Raw genomic sequence first — 20,604 nt, forward strand, 5'->3', positions numbered from 1 at the left:
ATAAATAGAACATTAGTAGCAAAGAAAAGAGTCTCATATTTCTATTTTCGGTTATATAGCTTTTTTTTATAACATTGCATCATTCAGTTATATTTGCAGTTTAGAAACCACACTCTGTATTTTAAACTATAAAACACAGCAGAGTTCATGACCATTTGAACTCTCCAGCAGTAAAACATTATCTCAAGCTGTCGCTCACTGTTTCTTGGTTGTACAAGTGCTTCAGAAGACAGGACTGTATTCAACCCACGTTTGGTGGAAGAGCTCAGAGAAGCTCCTTTGCATAGATAACAACTGAAGTTTCTTAACTCTTCTTGTACTGGAAAACAATATGAGACTCTTTTCTTTGCTACTACAGTAGAATCTCTTTATAGTAAACTCCAAGAGACCAGGAAAAGTAGTTTACTATATCAGAAGTTTACTATATCAGACTTGGTCATCCATTGTATATTTATACAGACGCATTTGCTGGCACTTGAAGACTGAGTTTACTATAGCCAGAGGTTTACTTTATCAGAGTTTACTATAACAAGATTCTACTGTAATGTCCTATTTCTTAGCTGTACAACACATACAGTTTATTATATCATACGTTTATTTTCACTTCAGGTTTGCTTTTATGCTGTTATTTATATCAGTGATGCTAACTGTATTAGGCCTGATTCATATTTGGTTCATACTGTATATGCCATCTCATTTGTAATCTCCTTCTTCCTCTCTTGCCGTCTAGCTGTCAGCTCTGCGAAGCCTTTTCTTCAGTGACGAGCATGAAAGCCCCTGCCACATGGTTGACAACTTCCGCCCACCTCAGCCACTGAAGGGTCGTGAGATCCGAGCTTCATTCCACTAGAAGGAGAACCGCCCCATCTCTGCTGCCCACAATCCACTCGCTAATGCTTAATTATCTTCCGCTGAGTGCAAAACTGGAAGCCTTTTCTGTCTCTATGCTGAGCCTCTAATCCCTGGGCGAGTATTAGGATCTGATTAATGAAATGTGAAAGTCGAGTGACATAGGAAAATCATGTCTAATGTAAGACATTGCTTACAGCTGAATAGGGCCGTGCTTCTGCTGAACCTCTTCCACATACTGCTGCACTTACACTATGGGGGCTGATTCACAAAACATCTCACGCAGGGGTTTAACAATTGCCCTGGGGGTGGGCACTTAGGAGGCCTTGGGTGCAGAGTAGCACGGCAACCGAGCCTCATACTGTGCCTCATTCCAGCACAAGTCCTCATTCTGGCACAGTTACAGGACCACTATCACAAAACATTGTAAAATGTAAAATGCATGTAAACAGATACAAATAAGAAGTATGTTTCTTCCAGAGTAAAATGAGCCATAAATTACTTTTCTCCTCTGTTGCTGTCACTTACTGTAGGTAGCAGAAATCTGACGGAACTGACAGGTTTTGGACTAGTCCATGTCTTCATGGGGAATTTTCAGTATAGCATTTTTTCTTTATAAACACACTCCCTGAAAAAGATGTATGCAAAGGTGCTGGCCAGCCTCCCTGTTCGCTGCACATTTCTTTGGCAGTTGGACGGAGAAACTGCCTTTCACTAAGTGCTTTTGAAAATAAAGAAAACACTGAGAATCCCCCATGAGTTGATCAGATTTCTACTACCTACAGTAAGTGACAGAAACACAGGAGAAAAGTAATTGATGGCCCATTTTACTCTGGAAGAAACATACTTCTTATTTGTATATGTTTACATGTATTTTAAATTTTACAATATTTATCATAGTGGTCCTTTAAGTTACACCTTACTTATCTTTCAGCTATAAAGGAGAGAGACTTCATGAGATAAGCAGATAAGGAGGGATCATTCATACCATTCATCTTGTGAAGCAGCCCCTATGGGAGAGGGGAGCAGCTTCCCCCATATAGACCTCTCTAGAATTATGTCTAAAAAAAAACTTGAAGGAGATACGACCATACACTGCTGTGTATTTTATAATGTGAACCTAAGTGAATTTTCAGATTTTATTTTCTTTGTTGAAGAGAACAAAATATTTTTTTATAGACTATGAATATTTTAAATGTAGACATGATGAGGGAATGAATGACAAAGAGAGTCTTATTGATGCTTGTTTTGCACAGTCCTAAATTTCCTGAATGAAATTGAAGAAACTATAAGCTATAAAATCTATTTTGTATACCATAATAAAAGCTATTACTGCAAACTGCAAACTCGTGTTTAGTTTGTTTTTGTTCTTTTTGAAGGGGTTTTTGTGTTTGTTGTTTTTAAGCCAGCCTGGCAGCAAACTCAGGTGTGAGGAAAAACAGGCTGGCAACAGTACCTTAGAGCAGTGTACCCCAACTTTGTCCTCAAGGCCCATCAACAGTGCATGTTTTGCTGAGGCATTAATTACCTCACCTGTGCATGTCTGTGGTTTTCTGCAAAACATGTACTGTCGGTGGGCCTTGAGGACAGCTTTGGGGAACTCTGCTTTAGAGGACAGTCATGTGGTTGACCTATTAAGAAACACTTTACACTGACTATGATGAACTCTGTGTAGTTAAGACCTGTAATGCTATATAAAAGTGTTTTTCTTAAAACCCTTAAATGAATACTGGTAATACTGTTTAAATACTGGCAGTCAAGTGCATGGCTGTATAAGGGTTTGTGCTGCCCTAGGCAGCTTAGACCTCTTATTCCCCACTGAAAGGACATTGGGTGAAAGTGGGCATGGCAACAACAGGCAGTGGGTGTGGCCAATGAAAATGTATTGGTAAAAGTGCAACCAAAAGTCAGTGGGCCCATGTTTCCTCTCCTAAAAAGTAAGTAGGAAAGTAGGAAGTGTTCAAAATGGTGGTAGGTATTAGATTGTGAGGTCCTCTGAAGGCAATCAGTAACATGACTTTGTACTCTGTAGAGTGCTGCAGAAGATGTCAGTGCTATATATGGGTCTTTTATTACATTAAGAGGCACAGGAAATTACATGTGAGAGAATATCTTGGTGTCAGCTACAGCCCGCTGTTTCCAAGAGCAACTTCTTTGTCAAGCTGCAAGCTCTCCCCTCTTGAGAGAGACACACATACACATAATGCGGCAACGTTTTCTCACAAAATGCACATAATGCAGCAGCATTTCACACAAAATGCACATAATGCAGTAGTGTTTTCCCTAAAATACACATATTGTGGTAGTGTTTTCCCACAAAATACACAAAATCCGGCAGTGTTCCCACAAAATACACATAATACAGCAGCGTTTCCCACAAAATGCACATAATGCAGAATTGTTACCACAAATACACATAATACGGCAGTGTTACCACAAAATACACATAATGCAGCAGTGTTGTCCACAAAATACATGTAATGCAGCAGTGTTTCACACAAAATACACATAATGCTGCAGTGTTTCACACAAAATACACATAATGTGACAGCGTTCCTACAAAATACCCATAATGCAGCTGTGTTCCCCACAAAATAAACATAATGCCGCATCGTTATCACAAAAATTTACATAAAAACATATGAGGCAGAGTTCTCCTTGTGTTCTGTTATCCCCTAGATAATGCCCTAATAACCATGGTGTCACCTATACCTACAAGTAAAAACAATGTACTCACCCGGTAGAAGACTCCTCTCTCAGGCACCTCCAGCATCGCTCCCTGATCTGACATTAGATGAAATAACCTGATCTGATGTACTAATATCTGTACCATCATCTTTTGACCTTCTGGCTGAACCCTGTAATGGATAGCGGAGATACCGCCGCAACAGCAAGCGGCATGGCGGTTATCTCCGTGTCGCAGCCGGCGGTTTCCGCTGCACAGTTACATGCTGGTGTTTTGCCTCGTCCTTCTATCGCTCGTAGACTAAGGGCTACGCGCGCGCGCCGAGCGAAAGGACCTTTATGCATCTAGAAGGTGAGTCAGCTGATCACTCGGTCAGCTGACTCCAGCTATGCTCTGGATTGGCTGAGTGACTGGGGCGGCGCTATAGAGCGCTCTTAGTATATATAGGACCTGACTGTCAGTTGTTCCGCGTCTGCTGTTGCATATGCTACATGTTAGCACTCAGACCTAGTCAGATCCCAAAGTGTGCTAGAACCAGCTGGAGCTGGGAATCCACACGTAGCCAGATTCTGTTGATAGCTTAAAGTACTAATTGAATTGTATTATTTGTTATGACCTTCTGCTAGTTTGACTATTCTTCTGCTCTCTGATTCGGTACCTTTGCCTATCTGATATAAGTTGCCGACTCTGCCTGAACTACTACTACACTGATTTCGCTTCCTGTCTCTGTACCTTATCTGTCTGTGTGTTGCTAAACCTGCTTGTCTGACTCTTCTGCCCTCACCAGGGAGCTTAGTCCTGGTGAGGGACTCTCAGTTTAGTTATCACCTGCTCCTCAGGTAGATAGCTGCAGTATAGTCTGAATCACCTGCTTTTCAGGAAGATAGCTGCAGTATAGTCTGAATCACCTGCTCCTCAGGTAGATAGCTGCAGTATAGTCTGAATCACCTTCTCCTCGGGTAGATAGCTGCAGTACAGTCTTAATCACCTGCTCCTCAGGTTGATAGCTGCAGTACAGTCTTAATCATCTGCTCCTCAGGTTGATAGCTGCAGTACAATCTTAATCACCTGCTCCTCAGGTTGATAGCTGCAGTACAGTCTTAATCACCTGCTCCTCAGGTGACTAGCTGATACAGCACTGTCAGGATCTCCTGCGCCTCAGGGAATCACGTGCTGCAGTACAGTCTGAATCACTCGCTCTTCGAGTGATCACTCTACATTGTCTCACTGTGTATCATCCGCTCCTCGGGTGAAACTATCACTATTGCTCGGTGTCTCCAGCCTGCTGGGGTACTGATTCCAGTGTTCTATAGAGATACCTCCCTCTACCAGCTCCTCTGGGATAGTGGGTATCTCTATCAATATTTACTGTTGCACCAAACACTATCTTACACCTGAGTGTCCTGTGTCCTGCTATACTTGTATTATTGGTGATTCTGCAGATCACCACATAATCAGGTATAACATCTATATTATTGGTGATACTGCAGATCACCAATAATCAGAAAATCTGTTCTTGCTGACACCAATCGTTACAAACCCAAACATAGAAAACAGCAAATTGAGCCAATTACAGAGGCAGAGCATTACCTGCTCAAATCGAGAAATATTTCACTAACATGCTTGAGTCCTCAAGTCAGTAAGCCCCACCTCACCAAGCAGGTGCTTTTAGCAACAAGTGGTTTGGATGCTGGCAGATGTTGTAAGCAGTGTTGGAGCTTACAGATACTGTAAGTATAAGGCAGGGAACACACTTGACTTTCAGTTTTTCTGCATACTTTTTCTGCACACCAAGTGTGTTTCCTGCCTGAAATTAATTTCTGCTTCACAAACAAGGGGGTCTAAGGGAGAGGATTTTGGTTTCTTCCTTGGCTATGTTAGTGACAGAGATATGGATTAGGCATCCGTTGAAGGAAGTTGGGCCACATTCGCAGTGGGACGTGGTGGTGCGGTGTAACTGGTACTTCGTAACACAGCTTACCGCACTGCAATGCACCAACTATGCGATGTGCACAGTGCACCGGAAGCGACACAGTATAATGGGTTCCAGCGTTGTAGCGCACTGCATGTAATAAGTTACCAATTAACCTCCCTAGCGGTACTGACAGATTCTTAGTCCAAACAAAACATGCCGTGAACAGTATAAACGTGCATACACATCAATACTCTCCTGAACTGTATACTAGACCCTTGCTTGACACATTTTGGCACGTTACAGGAAAAAAAAAGTTTTAAAAATGTATTTTATCACTTTTTGCACAGAAATCCTGGGGAAATTGAATGCCAGGGAGGTTAATGCGGGTTTACAGGGAGATGAAGAATACTTTTCATTGACTGCGGGCTTCAATGTACCCAACACAACGTAAACATAATGGGCAGCACTGAAGTCCTATCCGTTGTATCCATGCTGTCACAAGGAACGCAATGGCCACGCGTACGTTAAAAAAGGGCGCCGGGAAAAAAGGGCGCACGGTTTTAACCGATAAGCATGAATAACGTTTAAAAAAAAATGTGCTATATTTCGTTTAAAAAAAATAATGTTTTATAAAGTTATAAATCATTAAATAATGTGTATGAAATCGGCAATTGTAAAAACGTTAATCTTCCCTGTTTAAAAAGTGAAATTTATAATAACGTTTTATAAAACATTTATAAGAATGTTACTAAAGCTATACCTAACCCTACTCTCACACAGAACCCTCCCTGTACCTATCCCTAACCCCTAGACCCCCCTGGTGGTGCCTAAACCTAAGACCCCCCTGGTGGTGCCTAAACCTAAGACCCTCCTGGTGGTGCCTAAACCTAAGACCCCCCTGGTGGTGCCTAAACCTAAGACCCCCTGTGATAAGCATTAATAACGTTTTAAAAAATATTGTGCGGTTTTTCGTTTAAAAATAATGTTTTAAAAAAAGAAAAAATTTACAATTTTTCGTTTAAAAATAATTTAAAAAATATTATACTGTTTTTCGTTTAAAAATAATGTTTAAAAAATTATAAATCATTAAATAATGTGTAATCATGAGAAGCAGTTATAAAACATTAAAAGTCTCCGGGTGCCGCTTTTAAAACGTTATTTTTCTCCGGCGCCTTTTTTTCCTGTTGGGCGCCAATTAAACGATATTTATTATGGGAGTGAATGGCGGCACCCTTTTTGTCCACCTGCCTCATGCGCCCAAATTTCCTGCTTCCAATGGCCACTGTGAATATATTTTTTTGCTTATCAAGAGAAGGTTGGAGCACAGCTGGCACAACTGTGCCTCAACCTTCTCTTGCTATGCAGAAAGTCTTTGGTGTTGCTTCATGAGTGCATGTTACTGGAGGTATGAGATCCCAGAACAGCGGGCAAGCTTCTAGTGCCAGTCTTTGCTTTTCTATTTTTGGTGATCCACTGTGAATGTAGCTTCAGACATAGAGGAAGTCAGTTATGGCTAGATGTCATGCAGAGCAGAGGTTAAGGTTAGTCACAAAAGGGGTATCTGCAACAAACATTTTAGTTAGTGTTATGGAAGGCATGGTAGAAGATTAGGGTTAGGGAAAAGTAAGTTTAGATTTAATGTGATATAAGAACTCAATTAAAATTCAGCGGCCCTACAAAATCCCTAAAACAATTGGTCCACCAGGCATAAGAACATCGGCACCACATTTCCACATACACTGCCTACATTTCTCTTGGATTCCACCCCTGTAGTCTGCAGTGCCATGGCTAGTGCAGTTCTGGGGGCCTCCACTTCATATGCACAGGAGAACTGTAAGAGTTGTATAAAATAATGATACAGTGGAATGCGAAAGTTTGGGCAACGTTGTTAATTGTCATGATTTTCCTGTATAAATCGTTGGTTGTTACGATAAAAAATGTCAGTTAAATATATCATATAGGAGAAGTGAAATTAAGTTTATTGCATTTACAGAAAGTGAGCAATAATTGTTTAAATAAAATTAGGCAGGTGCATACATTTGGGCACTTTTGTCATTTTATTGATTCCAAAACCTTTAGAACTAATTATTGGAACTCAAATTGGCTTGGTAAGCTCAGTGACCCCTGACCTACATACACGGATGAATCCAATTATAGGAAAGAGTATTTAAGGGGGTCAATTGTAAGTTTCCCTCCTCTTTTACATTTCTCTGGAAAGTGGCAACATGGGGGTCTCAAAACAACTCTGAAATGACCCGAAGACAAAGATTGTTCACCATCATGGTTTAGGGGAAGGATACAGAAAGCTGTCTGTTTCCACAGTTAGGAACATATTGAGGAAATGGAAGACCACAGGCTCAGTTCAAGTTAAGGCTCGAAGTGGCAGACCAAGAAAAATCTCGTATAAACAGAAGCGACGAATGGTGAGAACAGTCAGAGTCAACCCACAGACCAGCACTAAAGACCTACAACATCATCTTGCTGCAGATGGAGTCACTGTGCATCATTTAAAGAGACTCCGTAACAAAAATTGCATCCTGTTTTTTATCATCCTACAAGTTCAAAAAGCTATTCTAATGTGTTCTGGCTTACTGCAGCACTTTATACTATCACTGTCTCTGTAATAAACCAATGTATTTTTATCCTGTCAGACTTGTCGGCCTGTGTCTGGAAGGCTGCCAAGTTCTTCAGTGTTGTGGTTCTGCTATGAATTCCCCCTTCCAGGCCCCTCTATGCACACTGCCTGTGTGTTATTTAGGATTAGAGCAGCTTCTCTCTTCTCTCTTATCTTTTACAAGCTGGATAAATCATCCTCTGAGCTGGCTGGGCTTTCACATACTGAAGAATTACAGACAAGGGCAAAGCTGTTTGCAATGAAGAAACAAGCAGCCTGAAACTTCAGTGCATGAGAACAGGGGGAAAGAAACACACAAATGATCTCTTGAGATTCAAAAGGAAGGCTGTATACAGCCTGCTTGTGTATGGATGTATTTTCTATGTGTGGACATACTGTACATCAACCTACTTCCTGTTTTGGTGGCCATTTTGTTTGTTTATAAACAAACTTTTTAAAACTGTTTTTAACCACTTTTAATGCGGCGAGGAGCGGCGAAATTGTGTCAGAGGGTAATAGGAGATGTCCCCTAACGCACTGGTATGTTTACCTTTGTGCGATTTTAACAATACAGATTCTCTTTAACCCAGGCATAGGCAAACCTGGCCCTCCAGCTCTTTAGGAACTACAAGTCCCACAATGCATTTGGCTTTATGAGTCATGACTGTGGCTGTAAGACTCCTGCAAAGCATTGTGGGACTTGTAGTTCATTACCAGCTGGAGGGCCAAGTTTGCCCATGCCTGGTTCAACCATTAGGCACACTTTACACGAGGAGATGCTGTGGGCAGAGGAAGCCCTTTCTTCGCCCACAGCACAAACACAGCCACTTGAGGTATGCTGAAGCACATTTGGACAAGCCAGCTACATTTTGGAATAATATGCAGGAGAACAGAGGCGCCAAAAGGATAAAAGGAAGCTAGATGAGCTTAAAAACCAAATTCTTGGTAAATAGAGGAGGTAGTGGTGGACTTACCTCCTCCAAGTAGACACACTGCAGCAAAGAAAGTGAACATATTCTATTTATGAACTCCAAATATGCAACGTGTCTCGCAGGCCGGATCCTGCCTCACCAGGCAATAACAATGGAGCAATAGCATATGTGGTCAGTAGAAGACCCAGGCACCTCTGTTGTTATTGTCTGATGAAGCGGGATCTTAAGCCGCATCTACACGAGTAGATGCGGCCGCGATGCTCCTTATCAATCGAGCCGCTGATGCGGCTCGATTGATAAGATCCGACAGGACGGATCTCCGCACCGCCAATTCCCTGCTCGCTCCCCGCGAGGGGACAATGGCAGGGAATCGAGCGGAAGGTAAGCGGCGCCGGCGGGGACGAGCGGGGAATCGAATGCGGTGCACGCGCGGCGAGCGGGGACGCGGCGGGCACGCGGAAGAGGCGATCCGGTGGCTAATCGAGCCGCCGGATCGCTGCAATGTCTCATAGTGTAGACGGGGCTAAACCGGAAAAAGGCGTTGCATATTTGGAGTTCATAAATAAAATATCTAGCATTTTTGCCTGGTTGGAGTAGGACTCACCAGATTGGGGACACTTTGGCGCAGTTGGTGAGCTTAAATGCGTTAAAGCGTAACCAAGAGCCCCTGTCACTGCTTTCCTGGTGCATGCTGCAGCCCCTCTGTATTTATATATTAATTATGGAGACTTGGGATCTCCAGGCTGCGTGCATGCTTTGCATAGTATTGCATATAATCTGGTTTGTGCTGCTCATCCCTTGGTGTATATATATATATATATATATATATATATATATATATATATATATATATATATATATATATATATATATATAACAATCAGTATTAAATAGCTTTTGTGCCCTCTCTCTGCCCCATTAAAAGATCTTTAGAAGTCTAAATTAGGAGTGGATCTCTAGAAAGTAGTTAGCAGAAGTCACCTGTCTGCACCAAAACACTGAACACATGTACATGCTGAACTACAAATTATCTTGTAGGACAACATCTCTTATTTTAAAAGAAGTTTGTTTTTTAATTGGTTACAATTTTGTTGCCTTTTTCAGTGGAAATTGAGAGAGAGATGTGTTTTGAATTTAATCACCTTCGGGAGGTAACTGTGATTATAAGCTAACTAAGCTAATGAGGTAATAACGTTGTTGTTCAGTATGTTTGAACCTGCCTTTGTTGTTGCTGTGAAATTTCTCAGTAACAAAACTTAATGAATTAAAAAGTCTCCCAGGTATTGAACAAAAATGTTAAATATGTTTTTATAATTGCATTTCTACAAACTAATGTAATAGTCTTTAAGCTTTTAGCAGTAGTCGTGATTCTGAATATTAAAACCGTTAGTATAGTATGTGTTTGTTGAAATATTTTTACTTTGCTGTTTTTTTTGGGCAGCTTTCATTACCTATTTTAATTTTTTATAAAGCACTCCTATGCTGACTGAGATAAGCTATGCCTATAACCCTGTTGGCGCACTTGGCTGCAAGGTCATAAGATTGTAGTTTTTGTGTTTCGACGGGATGCAGCAGGAGCATGGCCTTTCACCGCAACAGAAAAACCTATTGTAAAACCGGCCTGAAGAAGCTAGATTTATACAAAAAAAACAGTTATATAAGTGTTTCCACTTAAAAAACTGCAAGGGTGAAATGGGTGTACAAAAAGAATGTTACACGTTACAGAAGAGACAGTATGCTGACTCACTATAGCATATCCTATACCTATACAATAAAATGCAAGTGTCCCTGTGTCATCAACTGAATGGTTGTGTGTCCCTGGCTTTTTTTGTACTGAGCATGTGCGCAGCCAGGGCAGTTAGGACACAGGGCCGGATCTGACAGTTTGCTGTCTGTGGTTCACAGAGGTTCTCATTGCATTGTGGGAAATAACAGCTTTTTCCAACTACCAAGCAAGCAGCTCCCTGTGTGCATATAAAGGGTTAGGCAGGGAGGTATGGATGATTTGAACGGGGCACAACACTAGGCTGGGTTAACCTTGGTGGATAAAGAGTGGAGATATCTTTCCATCAAGAGCCGCCATTTCAGTAACAATGGAGACGTGGTCGATAGCACCTTTATTGAAACGGTGTGTTCGTGTATAGAACCTTTATTGAAACGGGCCGTTCTGTCATTTAAACACAGAGATATTTTCGGAATCATTTCACCTGTCACCTTGTGACTATTTTTTATGGGGCTACCTCAAAGCACGAGTATACATAGACAAACCACGTACACTTGAAGCCCTGAGTGAAACAAAAAAATGAGAAATTCGAGCAGTTCTACGTGAAATGCTTCAGAGGAGTATGGACAACTTTTCAACACGTCTACAGGAGTGTATGGACAAAAATGGACGCCATTTAACAGATGTTATTTTTCGTACTTAATGTTTTTAAAAAATGTTTTCTTTTGATTTTCTTCAATTTGTCTAATGGCAACATCCAAGCTACACATTGAAAAAATAAAATTTAAGTTTTGTGGAAAAAAGAGTGTGTAACTGTTATTTCAAATCATCCATACCTCCCTTCCTAACCCTGTACTTCAGACAGTGGCGGGGAACGAGCAAGCGGGACGCGCATTGCGGGGGGTAGCGGCTGTGACCTAGCGCCCGTTTTTTAATGGACGGGCCTTTTTACAAGTCTACAATAAAGAGCAACAGCACCAAAGCAGAAAGAGACATAAGAAAGTATTTAGGCCATAAAACCAGTGAAGGAGAGATCTGCATTCACACCCTGAGGGAATTGTGTACAAACCCAGCAACTTTACACTATAACCGTTTTGACTGAATGCCTTGTTACCGGTACGGATGATCAATGAGATGCAAATAACTTCACCTTGCATTTGCCATTCATGTAAATGCTATGCAGCTTGAACCAATAAAAACTGACAGGAAATGTGATTGGTCCAATTTCAAGCTGCACAAAATTTACATGAAATTTAAATGCAAGGAGAAATGATTTGCATCCCATTGATCATCCCTAGTCACCAGTGTAATGGTATGGCCCATTCCCACATCTCTCCTGGCTAATTTGATGGTGGACTTATGTTTGTGAAAGCCTTGTACACACTCTAGTTGGGTCTTGGCCCGAGGCAGCTGGATGCAGTGCCCTCTGCCAAGTATCTAGTGTATGTATGGTGACCCACAATCATTGTTCTGTTTCGAATTCCCGCTTTATGTGTGAGGCATACTCCAGAAGACCCAGTCTGTATAGCAGTATAACTCCACACTGATTTAGAAACCTCCACAGGCAGTTTACTCGATGAAATAATGACTCCAAGTATAATCTGTAGTATCTTTACTTGCGTTGAAAGCATACAAAGATGTTTTTAGAGCATATTCATAGGTAAAAATACGATGCGACTACAAGCACAGCAGGATCTCCTCACTAACTGATCTCAACTGTTGCAGAAACATCTAGACAAGGCTGTTGAGCAGGGAGTTACAGTTGGGAAATGCTAAATAACTAAATCTTGCAGGGGGACTGGAATATACTAATACAAAGAATATAAATAATGTTAAATAACATTAAAGGAGGCTGTTGTGACAGCACACTCCCCGCTTGGTATCGGTAGATACCACTATATATAATACAATTTAACATTGAAAACTATAAGTATAATTAAAACTTGTAGAGAAGAGAGAAAACATAAAACATAAACATTCATTCTTGAATGCAGATCTTTGAAGAATCTTCCATCACTGTAGAAAGGATGTAACTCAGTAGACTCGAAGGCATATCAGGCTGTTCCCTTAGATCGAGTAGATAAGACATCTTCATTTGAAGGCAGGAGTAAGACTGTCTCCGTGATGGGTCTAAACAAAGTCTTAACACTACCATTTCTTGCTGTCTTCACTTCCACCTTGCGAACCTTTCCATCGTCGCTAGTGATTGCCTTTATAAAGTGATCATTCATATCGGGTTTGTTCTTCAGAATTTTTTTAAGTAAAGTTAGCCTAGAAATAACTTGTTTCTTGTTATTTGGAAGTATAATTCTTGGTAAACGAAACGGTAAAGGAGCTACCCAACTGTTAGTTTCATCCTTGAAGAATTCATTATTCAAGATGTTTATGAACTCTTTATCCTCAATGGAAGGAACTGTCTTATTGTCATCACGAGTTATTTGGAATATAGTGTCACCGAAGTCTTGATGAGAACTGTTCTTACAATTGATTTGCTTTTGTACATCGCATTAAGTCTTTAAACTGAAACTCTCCTGAACTTGAAAGTTAAAAGGATGTTTAAGTAAATGAAAGGTGCATTCAGATTCTCTGATGCTGGTCTTGCATGAGAACACATCATAAGACTCTTGAAATGTATTTAAGCAAATATCTCCTATTATGACCCATCCAAAATCTAGTTTCTGTGCATAAGGGGCATCATTTGGTCCATTGCATTCTTGTCGCACCTTATGGACTCTTGGGATATCTCTGCCTAAAAGAAGGAGAATTTTTGCATCCTCATCAAGCGGTGGAATGTAACTGGCTATGTGTTTCATATGAGGATGATAAAGAGCCGCTTCTGGTGTAGGGATCTCTTCTCGATTGTTTGGCAACTGATCACATTCGATAAGTGTTGGAAGTGGAAATTCTGTGTTTCCATACTCAGATGCTACCACAAAACCATGTGCTCTTCTTCCAGATACCTTAGCCAGGCCTGAGCAAGTTTGTAAAATGTAGGGCCAGGTTTCTCCTTGAATATTGAATACGTTGAAGAATTCTGGACTTGCTAATGAACGATTGCTCTGGTCGTCAAGGATATCATACATCTTCACTGCGCTCTGTGGTCGTCCTTCTGGATATACCTTGACCAGACATATTTTACTGCATGACTTTCTGTGGAATCCTTCTTCACATACCTCAGTACATTTTGTGGATAGAGATGCTGTCATTTCCTCAGTACTCTTCCCGCCATAACTTGGTGTGGTCTTTGAGGCTTGAGCAGTTTGAAGCACTTCTTTGGGAGTACCAGGATGATAAGCCGTTATGTGTTTATCACTGTTGCAGTCAAAACATTTGACAGGAACTTTACAGTCTTTAGCAAAGTGGTCTGTAGATGCACAACATCTATAACAAATATCGTGTTCTCTGAGGAAAGACTTGCGCTCTTCAAAGGGCATTTGTTTAAACACACGACAATTTCTAAGAGGGTGTGGCTTGTTATGAATAGGACATTGATACCTAGGATCATTTTCCTTGACTTGCTGTGGTTTAAAATCAGAGTCTTGAGAACTTGAGAAGATTCCAGTCTTCTTAACATAGATAGAGTTCCGTGAGTCCTTAAACTTGCCTTGAGTATCGCAATTTAAAGATATTGAAGGAAGAACTGTAGTATCAAAAAATAAAAAGCTTGGGTCATTCTTTACAGTAGCTATGTCTCTAATGAATTTGGAGAAAAAAGAAAAAGGTGGAAAGGATACTTTATAGTCCTGTTTATATTTAGATCCTTTCTTTGCCCATTCACTCTGAATATTCGGTGGCAACTTCTGTACAATTGGGTTTACACCATGAGCTGTATCCAAGTAGACAAGACCTGGAAGGTGTGGGTCTGCCTTGGCTCTTTCTACTTCAAGAAGAAGGTCGCTTAATTCTTGAAACTTGTGGTTGTCCTTGTTAGACAGTTTTGGGAAGTTTCGAAGTCTCTTGAATAAGGCAAGCTCAATAGCTTCAGAACATCCATAAACTCTCTCTAATCTCTCCCAAACTATGTTAAGACCCGTTGCTGGATCATCGCAATGAACAGATTTCAGTCTTTTAACTTGTTCTGATGACTGCGGTCCCAACCATTTGATAAGTAGGTCAAGTTCTCCTATAGGTTCAATCTCCAGGTTCTGGATTATAGTCTTGAATGTAGCTCGCCAACCTCTGTAGTTTTCTGGTTGATCATCAAATTTTGTTAGTCCAGAGTTAAGAAGCTCTCGGCGAATCATATACTTGCCAACTTCTTCAATTTCAGACTTTTCTGATTTTATTTCTGTACGTGGAAATGCGTCACCACTGCAGACAGTAAGTGGCTTGTGCTGTTCCAGTGGTGATGGAGAGAATGGAGATGCAGATGCGTTTACTCCAGGCGAAGGTTTGATCTGTGTGATGTTTGGAGCATGGAAGCTTGAAAAAGACTGTGTTATGAGATTCATGGGATTTGTTCCAATTGGTTGTGATATTTCTTTGTGATTATATCTTGCTGAGGTCTGACAAGGTGTATAGATTTGTTCTCTTGGACTTGTAGTGTTGGACAGCATAGCAGAATCCTTCAAAGGTACAGTGTTAAGCTGAGATTCATGTTTTAATGGTATGCATTCTGGCTGCTTACTTGCTGAACAGGTAGGTGTAGAGACTTCAGCTGTATGCAGGGGAGTATATCCATTGTTCTGGTTCATAACAAATTGCAAAGTTCGTTTAGCAGGATCATCAGCAGACTTTAGGCTAGGGTAATTAATTCCTTCTTCCTCTTCCACAGCTTGTTCGAAGACCTTTAACCTTGCTAGAGCTGCTGCTTCTTCTCTTTTCTTTTGCAGAAGTTCTAACTGGGCCTCTGTCTCTGCCTGCACACGTGTTGCTTCTGCCTGTGCTTCAGCCTGTTTGCGTGCTGCGTCCGCCTGTTTGCGTGCTGCATCCGCTTTAAGAGTCGATTCTTGTTCAAAGCAATAAGATTGTGCTTTCGCAGCCTCTGCTTCTGCACGGGCTTTGACTAACTGAATGCTTAATGCTGACCTCTGGGAGAGTGACTGCAGCGATTTGCTTGATCTAGTAAATCTGTGAGAGGTTGCTTGCACTGACAGTTTTTTTGAGTGTCTAGAAGAAATAGAGGTACAGGATGTAGTTTCGATCAAATTTGCTATCCTATTCTCTAACTGTAACTTCGCTTCCATAAACGCAACATGTCTCTGTTGATCAGCGGTGGTAAAGTCATCCAACTCTTTTGACGCTTGTTCTGTACTAACTTGCGATAGAAAGGAAGAATATTTTTCAGAGAGTTTCCTGTAATTTTCATATGTCTTCTTAAGTCTTGTAAGTGCATTGTTTAATTGCTCTCCATTACTGCCAGTCTTCTCAATATCAGATATGTGTTGCAGCGTTTTTATCCACAATTCAGACAGACTATGGAACATTCCTTCACTTTCTGCTTCATACCTCTCTCTTGCCTTTAGAGAAAGATGTATTGACCGCCTTGGTCTCTCAGGTAGTACAACATGTTTATCTGAATCATCTTGACCGAGCATTAATTCATCTTCCATGTTAATAGAATGCATAGAAATAGACATGCTCTATGGTTGCAGATATGATGCTTATGAATCTTATCACTGGGTGATTTTTTTTTTTTTTTTTTTTTTAAACTTAATAGCGATAGTCCCAAACAGAAGAAATGTACAATTTCTGAAGCAGTCTGTACTCACTGTATTCACTGTAGGAAGGCAGACAGGCAATTCTTGTACTTTTTTGCTGAACGTCTATTTACTCTTTGTAGATTTGTGTTTGAGGTGTAGCTAGGTAATCCTTTATCGTATTGCAGATCAGTCCTTTACTGATGAGATGACAGGAAATCCCATTACCTTCTTGCAGATATCGTATTTTTACTGTTCTGTTTCGAATTCCCGCTTTATGTGTGAGGCATACTCCAGAAGACCCAGTCTGTATAGCAGTATAACTCCACACTGATTTAGAAACCTCCACAGGCAGTTTACTCGATGAAATAATGACTCCAAGTATAATCTGTAGTATCTTTACTTGCGTTGAAAGCATACAAAGATGTTTTTTAGAGCATATTCATAGGTAAAAATATGATGCGACTACAAGCACAGCAGGATCTCCTCACTAACTGAACTCAACTGTTGCAGAAACATCTAGACAAGGCTGTTGAGCAGGGAGTTACAGTTGGGAAATGCTAAATAACTAAATCTTGCAGGGGGACTGGAATATACTAATACAAAGAATATAAATAATGTTAAATAACATTAAAGGAGGCTGTTGTGACAGCACAATCATACATGGTCAAGATATCCAGATTTTAAAGGCCAACCCTATTGTGCCAGAATGCATGCAAGGAGAAAGGTACTACTGCTCTCACATACAGTATAGTAGTACAAAACATGCAATTTATTTCACTAAAGTGCAATATACAGCAAAGTCCCTGTTATCCAGAACCAGACCTGGATTTACCTCACAGGAGCCTATAGGCACAGATGTCCTGGCGCCTTACAGTTACCCCTCCATGAACCTACAAACCCCCACAAGTATGCTGGCTGTCACAGCTGTCACTTCTACCTTACTTTCCTTGGCAATCACAGGTAGCTACAAGTGCCCCTTAATATCAGGTAGCCAGAAGTACCCTGAATATTAAGTAGCTAGATGTGCCTCCAAGTATTGGGTAGCTAGAGGAGCCTCAGTATAGGTTAAGTAACTAGAGGAGCCTCAGTATAGGTTAAGTAGCTAGAGAAGCCCCTGACTGAAGGGAGATCTTGTCAGTGTAACACCGAGAGCAGGGTGAGTAACTTCTTATTTACACTCTCATTAGGACTCTGCATAGGGAAGGAGGGAGGAAGGTACTCAGGGTGGGGAGTGAGCCACCTTTACATCATCAGGCCTATGGTCAATCTGGCTCTGTCCAGAACTTAGGCAACTGGAAGCCTCAACTAGCCTCCAGCCACATCTAGCACCCTTCCTGCAGCACCTAGTAGGCTCCTAGTAGGCAGTTAAAATCTGACAGAACTGACAGGTTTTGAGCCAGTCCATTTCCTCATGGGGTATTCTCAGTGTTTTCTTTGTTTTCAACAGCATTTCCTGCACAACAGTTGCAAAGTCTAACTAACACAATAGTGTGCACGTGAGTAGGGAGGCTGGCTGGTATCTTTTGGCAGTTTAACTGCTGTTCAGGAAATGCTGTTGAAAACAAAGAAAACCCTGAGAACCCCCCCCCCCCCATGAAGATATGGACTGGTCCAAAACCTGTCGGTTCTGTCAGATTTTAACTGCCTACTTTTTTCGTGATAGTGGTCCATTAAAGAGAAACTGTGACCAAGAATTGAACTTCATCCCAATCAGTAGATGATATCCCCTTTCCCATGAGAAATCTTTTCCTTTCCTCAAACGGTTCATCAGGGGGCTCTGTAGGGCTGATACTGTGGTGAAAACCCTCCCACAAGAAAAAACTGTGAGGACCATGGTCCTGGCAGTTTCCTGTCTGTAAACTTTGTTTAATTATGTTGTAGCAGGTAACAGAGGCGCCAGGTAGAGTAAAATTAATTAAAATCGTTAAAAAGGGCGAAGTGGGTGGACTCACCTCCCTTCTGGAAGAAATGGCTGGACAACGGGCAAGTTACTTGCAGTTTAAAGTAACATTTAATAATAACTCCAAAAGAGCAACGCGTTTCACGGGTAACGGGTAACAGTCACGCTTTTTCAGGCAAACAATTTTTGGAGGGTACACTGTCTGGTCAAGAGCTGGGTATAGCGCCCCAATAATTTAATCCACCCTTGGTGGAGGGGTGTATCCCCACTTTTTCCCATCTACAGAGAGCGACTTCTTGGACCTGAGCGGGGTCAGGTTATAATTCTCCCCGCCTGCTCGCCCAGTGGTTGCCTTGGTGGCGACCTACCTTTGTGAGTATAATCACCTTCTTTATCACCAAATACCATTACATTAACATACTACACCATATCGGGCTCTCGGTTTCCCTCTCTTCACATTCTTGTTGAATTATGGGAAATAGCTTTTTCCAACTGCCAAAAAAGCAAGCAGCAGCTTCTTCTAGTGACATCACCTGCCAGCAGTAAGAATGTCACCATGTGATAAATGTCAGAATGTAAATCAGGTAGAGGAAAGCTTTTACAGTGGCCAAACACTGACTAAATCATTTATACATAATTATTGTAAAAATTTAATTAGACTATTTTCACTGGAGTTCCTCTTTAAGGTTCCCTAAACGGTACAATCTCCCAAGCGATCGACTGTCTGATGGACCGTCCGATGGATCGGGAACGGTTGATGGTACCAATCGATGATGAAAGATTGATTTCCCTGATTGCATTGGATTGAATCACATTTTTCCTCCCCACTTATGGGCCCAAATGATTGTTTCTGACGACTTGTCAATCGGATTGGCTGGTTGATCATTCAGAAGATTGCATCAATAATGGGCACACCACCCTGCACTCCTCCCCATTGTGCACCTGCAACAACGCTGCACCCAAACTCACAATCTGAAAAGTTTGCCGTCTGGTACTAAATTCATTTTTTGGAGCAAAAAAAAAGGTCATGTGTCATAACCTACTGTGTTGGCTACTGGGAATACACCATACAACTTTCTGTCAGATTCTTCTGTTAGATTTTGTGTTAGAATGCATAATTAGATTATTTTCTGTAGAGAATGGTCATTATCTCTGATGCATTGTCTTCTGGTCATCTCCTGCTGAGTAGAACAATGCCTAATTGATCGGAAGATGGATGGTAAGATAGATACATTTCCAACATGTTGAATTTAGAGAATCTAACAGAAAAATCTAACAGAAAATAGTTTGGTGTAATCCCAGCATTAAATCTACAGACTGCTTGGCGATAGCCTGGTAAATCCAGACTTGTATATTTTATTGTTAAGGTGTGGCGACTGTATTCATTTAAATATTCCACCGCCATTGAAAAAAATCTCTACATAAAAGAATATTTAATCCAAGTGATGTTGGTCTGATATAAAGAGTAAAAATGTTTTTGGACAGACTGGACAGAAAAACAGGTACGTCTGAGATTCAAGGAGTCACGGCTTATTAACTGATCTCCAATCTCCTGCATTTTACGTGCAAGTTTAATTCCTCTACAGGCTGAACTTTTTAATAGAAGCGAGAAGTCTTTTACAATCGGAGCTACTGTGTAGGTACAAATCAAAGGATTACACTGTAATCAGATCCCACAAAGGAACGTACATTCTGAATACAGCTAAATGACCTTTGAAAGACTAGAAACCCATTTATCTAAGGGGCTTTATTTGTCTACATTTTATCCAGATTAGAACCACTTGACATAATGCTGATCATTCATTGGATCACTTATTTAGTAACTCCTGAGTTGAAGCCATCTGTGGTATTACTACTTTAAAGAAAATCTGTAAGAAAAAAACCCCACAGTAGAGCAGACTCAATCAGGCTCGGCTATTTCTGCCTGAGCCCAATCGGAAAGCCTCTACTGCGCCTGCGCTGGAGCAGAGGAAGGTAAATATTGCAGGCGCTACTACGACTACACCACAGCTGGCATACTTGTTGGCTGTGGTTTTGGGGGAGACAGCACTGGATCCATAAGGCTTAGGAGGACGGGGGAAGCCTCATTAAGATCCAGAGGCTTCCCCCTCCCAAGGTAAGTATCCCCCAGGGGGGTTGTTACAGTTTCAGTTTTATTATAAATCAATGAAATATAATAGTAGTGAACTTTGGATGGTCCGACTTGGCCAGAGTGCCAGGCTGTCCAGCAGGGGATAGGAGCGGCCCAAGGAGATGGCGAGGGGCCACGTAGCCTTCAAAGAAAATCTGTAACAATAAAAATGCTCTGGGGATTTACCTCGGGAGGGAGAAGCCTCTGGATCC

The 20,604-nt window shown here is 41.2% G+C and overlaps 1 protein-coding gene across 1 annotated transcript in view; it reads left to right on the forward strand.

The window, feature by feature from the left end:
- LOC137519015 (carbonic anhydrase 2-like) overlaps positions 1-1,300 on the forward strand; it is a 73,777-nt gene extending 72,477 nt beyond the window's left edge. The window contains exon 7 of the mRNA XM_068237589.1: positions 731-1,300. Coding sequence (XP_068093690.1) covers positions 731-850 — 120 coding nt within the window. The 3' untranslated portion in view covers positions 851-1,300. The remainder of the gene's footprint in view (positions 1-730) is intronic.
- Positions 1,301-20,604: the final 19,304 nt, after the last annotated feature.

This window comes from Hyperolius riggenbachi, chromosome 5 (genome assembly GCF_040937935.1).
Source record: "Hyperolius riggenbachi isolate aHypRig1 chromosome 5, aHypRig1.pri, whole genome shotgun sequence".
Taxonomy (NCBI): domain Eukaryota; kingdom Metazoa; phylum Chordata; class Amphibia; order Anura; family Hyperoliidae; genus Hyperolius; species Hyperolius riggenbachi.